At 39.2% G+C, this 14,295-nt stretch overlaps 1 protein-coding gene across 2 annotated transcripts in view; it reads left to right on the top strand.

Annotated features, from left to right (window-relative positions):
* The window catches only part of LOC127452370 (inactive phospholipase C-like protein 2), a 133,608-nt gene that overhangs the window by 102,540 nt on the left and 16,773 nt on the right, over nucleotides 1-14,295 (top strand). Inside the window, exons 4-5 of one of the 2 annotated variants that reach the window (XR_007899243.1) lie at nucleotides 112-187; nucleotides 5,125-5,347. Coding sequence is in view for 1 of the 2 variants with exons in the window: in XM_051717799.1 (XP_051573759.1) it covers nucleotides 112-187 (76 nt within the window). In the remaining variant the exon portion in view is untranslated. The remainder of the gene's footprint in view (nucleotides 1-111; nucleotides 188-5,124; nucleotides 5,348-14,295) is intronic. The other variant, XM_051717799.1, reaches the window with a different exon arrangement.

Below are 14,295 nucleotides of genomic sequence, written 5' to 3' on the forward strand. Positions count from 1 at the left end.
ATGTGTATGTGTTTGTGTGTTTGAGCTTCTCTGGGGAGGGCATGTCTGATCTGGAAGTCTCACTTCCTGCTTAGACCTGACTTCCTGTTTCCTGTTGTTGGTTTCCCATAGATGATCCAGACAAGTCGCACACTGATCGAATCAGCCGATGGCGTGCACTCTAAACTCACACAAGCACAGCGAGCAGGTATAGTTGTGCACAGCACACACATTTGTTTCTGTATAATGATGAGGACTTTCCTTTGTTTTTATATTTTCTAACCCTACCTCTAAACCTTAACCTCACACAAACCTTTTGGCATTTTTTAAATTTTCATCAAACCATCATTTAGTTTATGAAAGGCTGGATTACATTACACAACTTTAACAGCGATTTTAGTCATGATTTTCAGTCGGGCCGAGGTATTTGATGCTAGTTAACACTAGTTGGCTCCAGTCTGAGCCATCAGAGTTGACGGATTCCACAGAAAATCGTGCAGAATGATTATGGGTACCCAGTGCTGGGTAGATTATTTTGAACTGTAATCTGGTAATGATTACAATTTAAATAACTAAAATTGTAGTTAGTAACGTAATCTATTGTATTACATTTTAGAGGCAATCTAATCTGATACTTTTGGATTACTTTTGGATTATTTCTTAAGTAATTTTTTTGTTTTTTTGTGATTTTTCTCCCCAATTTGGAATACCCAATTCCCAATGTGCTTTAAATCCTCGTAGTGAGTCGCCTCAATCCGGGTGGTGGAGGACGAATCTCAGTTGCCTCTGCATCTGAGACCGTCAATCCGTGCATCTTATAACGTGGCTTGTTGAGCGTGTTACCGCGGAGACGTAGCGCGTGTGGAGGCTTCACGCTATTCTCCGCAGCATCCACGCACAACTCACCACGCGGCCCACCGAGAGTGAGAACCACATTATAGCGACCACAAGGAGGTTAACCCAACATGACTCTACCCACCCTAGCTACCGGGCCAATTTGGTTGCTTAGGAGACCTGGCTGGAGTCACCAGGGATGGTAGTCAGTGTCTTTACTCGCTGAGCTACCCAGGCCCCCACTTTCTTACCAAATAATTGATGTCATGTGCATTTTAGTAGGATAAGCTTGTACCATTTTAACAATGTTGCATAAATGCTTACTTAAAACTTACTTAAATCAAAATATGACAATTGACATGATTTTTTTTGTGTGTTTTGCTTGCTATTTGTCTGTTTCTGATTGAAATAAAAAAAGGCACTTAAACTGTTCTTACAGTTTTGGCATTAAAAACGCCATTATGTGTGGTAACAGATCGAACCACTTATTTTGTGAATCAACATCACAAAAAAAAAAAAAAAACAGTCACAAAAGCAATTTGTGAAACTAAAACTAACTTTACAGCACTAATGCAATTGGTTCAGTATTTATGTATGAAATACATACATACCACTCCATCTTCACTGTAATTATGGCTGGTGGCTAGAACCTAGCACTGTGACCACACGCATTGTCTGCTTATTAAGCATAATCGTGTAAGAACGTGCATGTAAATGCACTCAGTGATGCTCCATGGCTCAAATCTGAAGTCATACTGTGAGCAACCAATGGAAATTGAGTGCATGGGGCCACGAAGCACAAGAAACAGAGATGGTGAGCAAGCACTCAAGTGGAGTTTTAACGGCACTCACTCCCCTCAACTCCCGTTGTCATACTGGCCACGTCTTCACACCCAGGAATGCACCCAAATGTGTTTGCCCGTTTCTTTCGCGACACAGAACACAGAGGTGATGTGTGAAAAAAGATCATCAGAGACTCCAGCCACCCTAGCCAAGGGCTGCTCTCACTGCTACCATCAGGCAGGCGGTATCGCAGCATCAGGACCCGCACCAGCCAACTTCATGACAGCTTCTTCCCCCAAGCAGTCAGACTTCTGAACTCTTGATCGCTCATGATTAACATATATCAGCACTGCACTTTATTAATCTCACACTGGACTGTCATAATTACATTTCTCTCAACAACACACTGGCAACTGACTATCAACCGACAGCCTGAATGTCAATACAACACTATACAACCTTACTGCACATTTATATATATTATTTTTATTGTATACTGTGTATTATATATTGTGTGTATTGTATACTGTACATTGTATATTATTATTTGTATATTGTGTTGAGTAATTATGTGTATATTAGATATTTAAATTGTGTTGTGTAAATCTGATGTTTATTGTAAATTGGTATATGTCTCATCACAGTCATGACTGCTGTGTTGCTTGGAACTGCACCCAAGACTTTCACCCACTGTTGCACTTGTGTATATGGTTGAGTGACAATAAAGTGATTTGATTTGAGAGGAGCAGCAACAACAACAACAGCCATTCCTCTAGCCATGTCAGGCATCTTAAAAAACAGGAGGGCGTGTGTTTCCATGCAGTGTTACCAAATTGGGCAATTATGCGGGTGGACAAAATTTAGGCTAGTTTGGAATGATTTGTGTGGGTTTTAAAAAAAATGCAATTAAGAAATTCCATTGCTCATGCAACTAAAATAAAAAAATGTCTCCACACACAATCATTCCATCAAATAGGCAAAACACTGATTGACAGAAAATATGTTCAGTCCAGTTCAGAGGAGCTACGATTTGCCACACCCACCAGTATATTCAACGAGCATGTGATTTGCAGGTGTTGCACATGGATTTTAGCCATAGATGTTGGGCAATCTTAACATGACAAAGTGGTAAAAACAATTGATTATCTGTGGTGTTTTTCTCATGCCCATTTGATGCTCTTGCAACCCAATGGAGAAACTGCACCTGAGAATTTCTACTGTGACCATTGATGCCTTTTGCAAGAAGTTTAATGATGCTGGATGTGACCACTGCAGGATATTTCATGATTTTAGCACTCATGGTGATCATATTGCTCACTCTTTCCACATCTAATAGTCATGTGGAGAGAGCATGAAAGACAGCCGATCCTCTTTAGTCTCATTGATGTGTGCACAGGCCTGAACACAGAATGGATGAACATCAGCCGTGTTCAGTCCTCTCTGGCAGCTGTCTGGGAACTTTGACTTTTCTGTGTATAAGCCAATTGAACTGAATGTACAAAGATTTACAGTTATATTCAAGTTGGAATATTGAATGAGCCATAACAGTGTAGAAAGGTAGGACAGATTATATCTAATCTTTATATATAAATTCTTATAATATTGAATGCCAAAAACATAATTTAAATCGTAGCACAATGACATACTTTCATTTTTTGGCTTCTTGATATGACAGGGCAGCATATTGTTCTTTTTCACTGCGTGTTTGTCTATTAGTGTGAATAAGATAAAAAGGATGTAAATGTAAAGGTTTTTGGAAACTTTATTGTTTTGTTGATTAATTGTGTTGTAAAGGTTGTAAAGGCTATGTTTTGGTGTTATGGGTAATATGCACTTGAATACACTACTTGGGCGTTTTTATACATTCGGGATCACTCTGGTTTGAACAATCATTGGACTGGAAAACATCAAACTAATCTGACAACACTGTTTCCACATGAGTTTGTGAACGGATTGGATCAAACTGACTTGACAGAGTCAGTGTGATACATACTTGTTTGGTGTGTGATGCCCAGGTTTTGTCTGTAGTGCTTTTCAAAGTTGGTAAGTGTGTGATTCTTTGTATTTAAAATTCTGTTCATATTTTAAAAGTCATGTAGTGTAATCCAGCCTTAAGCCATTTTCCTTGTGGGGACTGTTGGCTAGTCCTCACAATGGAGGTAAGTTCACGTTTTACTTTACTATTACTACTATTTACTATTTGTTCTATACCATATATACCATAATGTATGCAAAACCTGAACCACAGACATACAGATTTGCAGTAATATTAACAGTACAACCACAACGTTGGTTCATAATTCAACTACAGTACTTCACTTCACAATTATTAGGCATTATTAATGGCTTTGTAATTTCATTATCTCTGTTTACCCACTGAGCAACAGGAGAGCATGAAAATGTGGCATAAGTAAGCACACACACAATCTTGCATGCTACTTGATAGCTGAAGTAAATTATTCTCCTCTTGAGTTCTCCTCCAAAGCTACATTTTTCCATCTGGTTGTGTCTGTAGGTATGTTTAGGAATGTAGTTGGCCTCCTGTGGACAGTTTTGAAGATCCTGGAGGCTATTTTACCCACTTCTGACACAAAACACACACCCCAACACAACAATTGTCCATTATTTTGAAGCAATGCTGGGGATGTGCCCTAAAGCCATGTACTGTGTTTGTGTAGTTTATTCACAAAGCTAAGATTTTGAAGAAAGAAAAAAAGAGAGAGAGAGAGAGAGAGAGAAAGAGAGAGAGAACATGCGGAAAAACAATGTGCATTTGGAATAGAATTGATGCAGCAAAAGCAAATGACATACAGTAATATAAAAAGTCATTTAATAATAATAAAATAAATATCCATAATCCTTTGTTTTTTTTTATTAATCAGGGTTCTCACAGTCATGAAAAACCTGAAATATCAGGTAATTTGAAAATTGTGATTTCCAGGCCTGGAAAAGTCATGGAAATAAATGAATACAATATTAAAATGACATGGAAAGTTCTATAGTGAATTTACATATATTTTTCTAGTTATGCTCTACTAAAATAATGTGCTTCTAAAATATTTCATGAGCTACGCATTACTCTATGTGAGTGCAATTGCTATAAAATAAAAAAATATAAAAGTCTTATCAAGAAACTAACAACTGGAAAAGTCATGGCAATGCATTGGTCAAAAAATGTAGGAACCCTGATTAATGTTCCCTTATCCCCTGGTTGGAAATAAGTCACAGTGAGCGCGTTTTCATGCACAACTATCAGCGTATTGGTGTGCATGTAAACACGTTCAATCTTAAAGGAGAAATCTATTATAGGGGTTGAAGGACTAATAGTAAATAAATAAGGTTGTCATGCTCAGCTACTCTGTCTCATACTATGTTCTTTCATCTAACTATATCTTTCTTGCTGGTGGAGAGGTTGAATCATGCCTTTGCTAATGACTTTCTCTGCTCTTACTGGTTTTTACTAAAAAATTAACATGTTTCTACAACACTTACAGTCTTTCAAATTCTCTCTCCCTTTTGCTCATACAGATCTGGACTTGTCCAGCTGAGGGTCACAGCTGCTGATCTGAACCTTAATTAGCAGAGCAAGGGGAGCTGGGGCAGCTGTTTGAGCAAGAGAGAGAGAGAGAGCAGTTGAAGTGCTGATAGCATTGTCGAGCACCTCTCCATTCTAATAAACACTTCAGTCTGACCCTGCTAATTAAAAGAGAGTTAATTATGATGGAGAGAAGGCAAGACAAGGCAGAGAGAGGTAGAACAACTACAACTGGACATTTCAGCTCTCATAAACATGATTCTCATATCCCATGGTTGCGCAAGGCCAGAAACACACTCAACACTAATACGCAAATACAGACGCTGAATGATTGGTAAACACACTGTAAGCGAGTGGATAGATAGATGGATGGATGATGGTCACAAACTTGTGTTAAGTCTGATTACACACTGTGTAAAGGACCTCTCAGGCTCACTTTTATGGAAACAGTTATGAATACCCACTTATAAGAATTCAAACACACATACATGCATGAATATAAATAAATTAAATGGAATGCATTCAGTTATATTCATGATGAAAATCTACTTGACATGCGAGTTATACCTTTGCAAAAACTCATAAACAGTATCATTTTCTCATTGAGAAGGCTATTCAATTCTGCCTGTAACAATCTTATTTTCTGTTCGTCACAATCACTCAATCCGATACTTTATCCTTTTACCTTAATCCTTTACCTCATTTATTTTCTTAATACTTTCCTTTATACCTCTTTTTTCCTGTGACTTCCCCATGACACCTCAGATTCCACCCCACACATCAACATGTCACATCCAATCATCCAATCAGGAGGCAGCCTATTCTGAGAGGATCACCATATATCACTGCCATTGCCATAGCAACCACATTAAGTGTAACTGAGAGACTTCATCTGTCATTAAACACCCTCATCATTTTCTCATTTTTATTTTCCTTGTTAGGGATGTGAAAAGTACTGGTAATTTGGTATGATACTAAAATACTGGTACTTTGGTACCGATAATAAAATATAAAATATAATGTAATGAGACCAGTCTTTTTGTAGTGTCGCAATACAGAGCACTTTCGATACTTAGTACTCACAACACACATTGTTTCTAAGCAGCTTTACAGAAATGTTGTAACAGATGCAGCAACAGAAACGTGATTGAAAATCATGCTTTAAAAATTATTTGTCTTTAGGCCCTCCGTGAGCAAGTCAAAGGCTACTGTGGCAAGGAACCCAAAGCTCTATAAGATGTTAGTTAATAGAGAAAAAACCTTGGGAGAAACCAGGCTCAGCTGGGGTATATCTGGCTATACAACATGAATGCAGTATAATGGCAATATGTGTAATACAAGTCATGTATTATTTGAGTAAACTGAGTAGATGTTGGTGGGAAATTTTTAAGGCTAAAGGATTTTGACTGAACTTTAAGATTAATGATTAAATGTCTTTTAAGTCCTTCCCGAATTGATTGCGGAAGTGCACATAGATGCAGTGTCCTTTTTTATTTGGCTGATGAAGGTATTAATTTATTGTCCATGTATTGCATTTTAAGAGAGTGTAGCCCATCCTCTGACTAAGATGATGCAGGCAGATGTCAGTGAGGTGTGCCAAACAGTCTGGGTGGAAGCTTGTGGCAGTTCATTTCCGGTGAAATTCATCCTAAGGCTGGGGTGCAGGTAGTAGCCCATAAAGTATTCCTTGTAGTATGAATGAGGTTGGCAGAAGTTCATCCTCTGTGAAGTCCATCTTAATATATTGAAGTGATGCAGACATCATTGAAGCGGCCCTCGCTGTCTGATTGGCACAGGTTGCGATTTGTAGTCATCGCTCAATGACATAGCATTGGTTGTGGGATATCGGGCTGGACCAGAGCTGGATCTAGCAGGCTCTGGTGACCTCGGGATATGTATGACAGGCAAACAAATAGAATAATATTAGCGTAGATGCCATTCACTTTAAAATAGAATATGAGAAATCTTTCCGGTTCTGGCAGACCTGATTAATGCAGCATAACTATGGGTTGAGGGATAAATTAGATGTACTGTATGCCTGGCCGAAGAGATGAGTATTTAGTCTAGACTTAAATGGAGAGAGTGTGTCTGAGTCTCAAACAATGCTAGGAAAGCTTTTCCATAGTTTAGGAGCCATATAGGAAAAGGATCAACCTCCATTTGTGGATTTTAATATTCTACTGTATGTACCATTAACATGCTGGAATTTTGCGACCGTAGTGAACGTGATGGATTATAACACTATACAAGGTTGCTTAAGTACTGAGGAGCTCGACCATTCAAAGCTTTGTAAGTAATTAGCAGAATTTTTAAATTGGTACGAAACTTAGATTGTGGCTGATATAATCATATTTCTTGTTTCATCACCATGCACATAGCTGCTGCATTTTGCATCAAGGTTATTTATTAAACCTGTAAGACATCCTCTGAGTTATGCTTTACAATAATATAGCATGAAATAGCCATGAAAGCATGAATTAGCTTTTCGGCATCAGAAACCAAGAGCATGTATCGTAACTTAGCAATATTTTTGAAGTGAAAGAATGCTATTATACAACAGAATGTTGTACGGAAATTTGATTTTTAAAGGATAGATTGCTATCAAACAAAACAGTACATCCATAAACAGACAAATTATATTCTAGCATCTTATGTTTAGAGGTTTGGTGTAATAATTAATACCTCTGTTTTGTCAGAATTGAGAAAAGGAAATTTCTAGCCATCCAGTCTTTGATATCAATGATAGACTCTGCTAACTTGTAGAATAGGGAAATTTCAACAGGTCTCGAAGAGATATAAAGCTGAGTATTGTCAGTATAACAGTGAAAACTAATTCCATGGTTCCTGATAATGTCTCCCAGGGGAAGCATACAGTGGTGGCTTGGTAAATATGAGCAAAGAAGGGTGTTAAAATATGTCTTTATTGTTGATCCTTTTGATCTTTAATTCAGAATATTCACAAAAATATATCCTCTAATGGATATCAAACAATTGCAAACACAACACAAGTTTTATCAAACAACTAATATTTTTGTCAAATATATGTGTGGCACAATTATTGGCACCCTTTTTTCAATACTTTGTGCAACCTCCCTTTGCCAAGATATCAGTTCTGAGTCTTCTCCTATAATGCATATTGAGGTTGGAGAACATATGGCAACATATGGCAAGAGACCATTCCTCCATACAGAAACTCTCCAGATCCTTCAAATTCCGAGGTCCACATGATGGACTCTCCTCTTCAGTTCACCCCACAGGTTTTCTATGGAGTTCAGGTCAGGAGACTGGGATGGCCATGGCAGAACCTTGATTTTGTGTTCAGTGAACCATTTTTGTGTTGATTCTGATGTGTGCTTTGGATCATTGTCTTGCTGGATGATCCAGCCAGGGCCCATTTTAAGCTTTCTAGCTGAGGCAGTCAGATTTGGATTTTTTTTTATCTGTTGGTATTTGATAGTCCATGATGCCATGTGTCTGAACAAGATGTCCAGGACCTTGGCATAAAAACAGCCCCACAACGTTAAAGATCCACCACCATATTTAACCGTGGCCATGAGGTACTTTTCCATATGGCTACCTCTCTGTGTGTGCCAAACGCATCTCTGGTGTTTGCTGCCAAAAAGCTCTATTTTTGTTTTATCTGAACATAGAACCCTGTCCCATTTGAAGTTCTAGTAGTGTCTGGCAAACTGAAGATGCTTGAATTTGTTGTTGGATGAGGGCAGAGGCTTTTTTCTTGAAACCCTCCCAAACAACTTGTTGTGATGTAGGTGAGGTCTGATTGTAGTTTTAGAGACTTTCTGACCCCAAGACCCAACTAATTTTTGCAATTCTCCAGCTGTGATCCTTGGAGAATTTTTGGCCACTCAAACCATCCTCCTCACCGTGCTTGGAGACAATATAGACACGTGTCCTCTTCCAGGTCGATTCTTAACATCTCCAGTTGATTGGAACTTCTTTATTATTGCCCTGATGGTGGAAATGGGTATTTTAAATGCTTTAGCTATTTTCTTATAGCCATTTTCCATTTTGTGAAGCTCAACAACCTTTTGCCACACATCATAACTTTATTCTTTGGTCTTACCCATTGTGATGGATGACTAAGGGAATTTGGCTTGTGTGTTGCTACATATTTATACCCCTCTGAAACAGGAAGTCATGTCTGAACAATTTAATGTTCCTAGTCACCCAGGTGTACTAAAAAATTTAAAATATGAATGAGAATATACTTCAGATATATTTTACTCATAAGAATTTCTAGGGGTGCCAATAATTGTGCCACACATATATTTCACAATAGTATTAGTTTTTTGATTAAACTTGTGTTGTGTTTGCAATTGTTTGATATCCATTAGAGGATATATTTTTGTGAATATTTTGAATGAAAGATCAAAAGGATAAAAAATAAAGACATATTTTTCATAACCTTCTTTGCTCATATTTACCAAGGGTGGCAATATTTTTGGCCACCACTGTATACAAGGAGAAAAGCAGAGGACCTAATACTGAGACCTGCGACACTCCATATATCTACTTGATCTGAAAATTCCTCATTTACACAAACAAAGTGGTAGTGGTCAGATAAATAGGACCTAAACCATGCTAATGCCTGTCCACAAATGCCAAAATAATTCTCAAGCCTATCCAAGAGAATTTTGTGATTTTCGATGTGATCAGCTTGAAAGTTCTGAGGACATGTCCTGAATATGGTTAGAGATACTATCTTTCCGTGCACCGTGAAACACCTTTAATTTTGTACTCTTCACCTTGCGTTCCATTTTCTGAGCTGCTCTCTTAAGAGCATAAGTGTGATCATTGTACCACGGTGCAGAGCATTTTTTCTTTAACTTTCTTTAATAGAAAGGAGGTGACACTCTCTAGAATGCTAGAGAAGACTGTATCCATATTTTCTGTGACTACATCAAATTCTTCTGAACTTTTTGGCATACTGAGTATTTCAGAATCAGAATCAGCTTTATTGCCAAGTATGCTTACACATACAAGGAATTTGTCTTGGTGACAGGAGCTTCCAGTGTACAACAATACAAAAACAATACAAAAACAGCAGCAAGACATTGTTAATAATAAAAAAATAAAATAAAACTAATTATACACATACGTACAGACACACACATACATACATACACACATACTCATGGGTAGTGCAAATCTAATACAATCTGTTATGTACAGTGCAAATACAAATCTGTTATGTACAGTGCAAATGTTTTTTTTGTTTTTTTTTTTTCAGAGGAATGAAATTGCAGAAGAGGTTGGATGTGTTGGATAAATATAAGAAAGACTAAACTGTGTATTGCACATAGTTATTGCTCAATGGGGCAATTTAACTGTTCATGAGATGGATAGCCTGAGGGAAAAAACTGTTCCTGTGCCTGACAGTTCTGGTGCTCAGAGCTCTGAAGCATCGGCCAGAAGGCAACAGTTCAAAAAGGTAGTGGGCAGGGTGAGTGGGTTCCAGAGTGATTTTTCCAGCCTTTTTCCTCACTTTTTCCAAACTTATAGAGTATAGTTCTTCAAGGGGGGTGGGGGAGTGGGGGGGGGGGGGGCAATAATCCTCTCAGCAGTCCGAACTGTCCTTTGTAGTCTTCTGATTTCGTAGCTAAACCAAACCAGACAGCTATTGAAGTGCAGAGGACAGACTCAATGACTGCTGAGTAAAACTGTATCAGCAGCGCCTGTGGCAGGTTGAATTTCCACAGTGCTGTTTAGAATGGTGAGGGGGGTCTGTGTTGGGGTGTTTCTCCTAAAGTCCACAATGATCTCCAGTGTTTTGAGCGTGTTCAGCTCAAGGTTGTTTTGACTGCACCAGACAGCCAGCTGTTCAACTTCCCTTCTGTATGCAGACTCATTGCATCTCGGATGAGGCTGATGACAGTGGTGTCCTCTGCAAACTTCAGGAGCTTGACAGAGGGGTCCTTGGCGATGCAGTCATTGGTGTAGGGGGAGAAGAGTAGTGGGGAGAGCACACATCCCTGGGGGGCACCAGTGCTGATTGTACAGGTGCTAGAAGTGAGTTTCCCCTGTCTCACAAGCTGCAGCCTGTCTGTCAGAAAGCTGGTAATCCACTGATAGATAGACATGGGAACAGAGTGTTGGTGTAATTTATTGTGGAGTATAGCTGGGATGATGGTGTTGAAAGCTGAACTGAAGTCCACAAAAAGGATCCTTGCATATGTCTCTGGTCTGTCCAGATGTTGCAGGATATGATGCAATCCTATGTTGACTGCATCATCCACAGACCTGTTTGCTCGATAACCAAATTGAAGGGGATCTAGAAAGGGTCCAGTGATGTTCTTCAGGTGGGCCAACACCAGTCTCTCAAATGATTTCATGACCACAGACGTCAGGGCAACAGTTCTGTAGTCATTAAGTCCTGTGAATTTTGGTTTCTTTAGGACAGGAATAATGATTGAGCATTTGAAGCAGCATAGGACTTCACACTGCTCCAGTGATCTATTGAAGATCTGTGTGAAGATGGGGGCCAGCTGGTTAGCACAGGATCGAAGACACGCTGGTGAGACGCCATCTGGGCCTGAAGCCTTCCTTGTCTTTTGTTTCCGAAAGACGCGGCTCACATCATCTTCACAGATCTTAAGTGCAGGTTGAGTAGCAGGAGGGGGGAGGAGGGGGGGTTGCAGGAGGTGTTGGTGTTTGTGTGAAGTGAAGGTCAGAGTGGGTGTGGGGTGTGAGATTGGGCCTTTCAAATCTGCAGTAGAACACATTCAGGTCGTCAGCCAGTTGTTGGTTCCCTACAGGGCTGGGGGTAGGAGTCCTGTAATTTGTGAGTTGTTTCATCCCACTCCACACTGATGCAGGGTCGTTAGCTGAAAACTTGTTTTTCAGTTTCTCAGAGTATCTTCTTTTAGCTACTCTGATTTCCCTGTTCAGTGTGTTCCTGGCCTGATTGTACAACACTTTATTCCCCCCCACCCCGTAAGCATCCTCTTTGGCCTGTTGAAGCTGCCTGAGCTTGGCTGTAAACCATGGTTTGTCATTGTTGAACTTTAAATAAGTCCTAGTAGGAATGCACATATACTCACAGAAACTGATATATGATGTAACAGTATCAGTGAGCTCATCCAGGTCTGTGGCTGCAGCCTCAAAAACGTCCAATCCATGCAATCGAAGCAGGCTTGTAGTTCCCACTCTGCTTCATTGGTCCATCTCTTTACAGTCCTTACTACTGGCTTGGTTGATTTTAATTTCTGCCTGTAGGTTGGAAGAAGATGAACCAGACAGTGATCAGAGAGTCCCAAAGCTGCTCTAGGGACAGAGCGATATGCATCCTTTATTGTAGTGTAACAATAATCCAGTATGTTCCTGTCTCTGGTGGGGCATGTGATATGCTGTTTGTATTTGGGCAGTTCACGTGCGGGATTTGCTTTGTTAAAATCCCCAAGAATAATAATAACTGAGTCCGTGTATTGTTGTTCCATGTCTGTGATTTGATCAGCCAGCTGTTTGCAGCGCTGTGTTCAAACACGCGTTTGGTGCGATATACACACTCACCAGAATAAACTAGGAAAACTCCCGTGGCGAGTAGAAAGGCTTACAGTTAATAAAGAGCGCTTCCAAATTAGGACAATAACGTTGTTACATCTGTACACCAACTTTCATTGATATAAAAGCATGTTCCACCACCTCTCGTTTTCCCCGTTAACTCCGCGATGCGATCCGCTCTGAACAGCTGGAAGCCCGGCAGATGTAACATGCTGTCCGGAATGGACATATTGTTTACATGCAATGCAGCATGGGACTCTGAGTTAATCATAAAAGCATAGAAGTTCTAAAAACTTAGCCTTTCTACTTTCCCAGCACCGGAAGTGCTTAGAATAAGTGATGGATGGAATGGGAGAATGCTCGAGTGGACTGACAAGTTTGAATATTCTTTGTCTGATGTCAGAAACCGACGTCCGATGGTAATGGCTTGAAACTTTTATTTAGTGATTATATGAATGTTTGTAGCATATAAAAATAAAGATATTGTGATGTTTAAAAGACTGTTTGATTAGCTGGTTCATTATGACAACCGCTTCAGTCCCTCTTTTGCTGGTAAACAGCAACATGAATGCAGATCACACTGGTTTGATCGTACGCATCTGAGCCCAGCATAGTGTGATTACACCAGTTTGATTGTACATGCGAAAGTGTTAAATTATGATTGATTATGGCAATTATGATTGAGTTGGTCCAATCACATTTTGTCTAATCCCAACAGAGTTGAGAGTATCGACAAATGCTAATCCCAATGTATCAGTTTCATTATCTATGTGAATTTTGAAGTCACCAACAATTAAAGCTCTATGCACTACTCGATATAACTACTAGATCTCTAACGAAGTCTGTATAGAGCCCTGGGGGTCTTAACAAAAGACGACTTACTTTTTTTACATATATCGGACAGTGTCACATTGAGCACTATCACTTCAAAAGAATTAAACTTGTATACTGGTCTCTGAGTAACACAAAATCACCACTGTAAATTGTAGCAACTCTTCCTCATTGACCCTTCAGGCGTGGCTCATGTTGATAGCAATATCTTCGGGGAGTACTGTAGATTCATTTAAACTAATATATTCATCTGATTTAAGCCAGGTTTCTGTCTAACAGAGCATATCCAAACTATGATCTGTAATAATTTCATTTACAATCAGTGTTTTGGATGAAAGAGATCTAATGTTTAGAAGCCCAAACTTTATTAGATGTTTATCCTATTTTTATTTTTATTTTTTTTTTAAGTCATTTTCTAGTTTGACATCAATAAAAGTTTTTCTAAATTACTTAAAGGTTTCGTGTTTTGGTAGTACAGGGAATAGACACAATCTCTATATGATATTTAGGTGATACTTTCTCTATGTGTTGTAGTTTATATGACCTGTGTCACATCTCAATGCAGCAGACGGTTGGTTTAGCCAGTCTGTCTGCTTCCTGATTTGGGCCCCGCTGAGTCAAACTATTAAGACTGTGAGCCAAATTTATAGAGAGGAGAGCAGCGCCTTCCCTGGAGGGACAGAGTCTGTCTCTCTTTAGCAGGTCAGGTGTACCCCAAAAACTCTTTCAATTGTCTATAAATCCTATGCTATTCTCTGGACGCCACTTAGAAATCCAGCCATTCAGTGACAATAATCTACTATATTTCTCAT

This window comes from Myxocyprinus asiaticus, chromosome 14 (genome assembly GCF_019703515.2).
Source record: "Myxocyprinus asiaticus isolate MX2 ecotype Aquarium Trade chromosome 14, UBuf_Myxa_2, whole genome shotgun sequence".
Lineage (NCBI taxonomy): Eukaryota > Metazoa > Chordata > Actinopteri > Cypriniformes > Catostomidae > Myxocyprinus > Myxocyprinus asiaticus.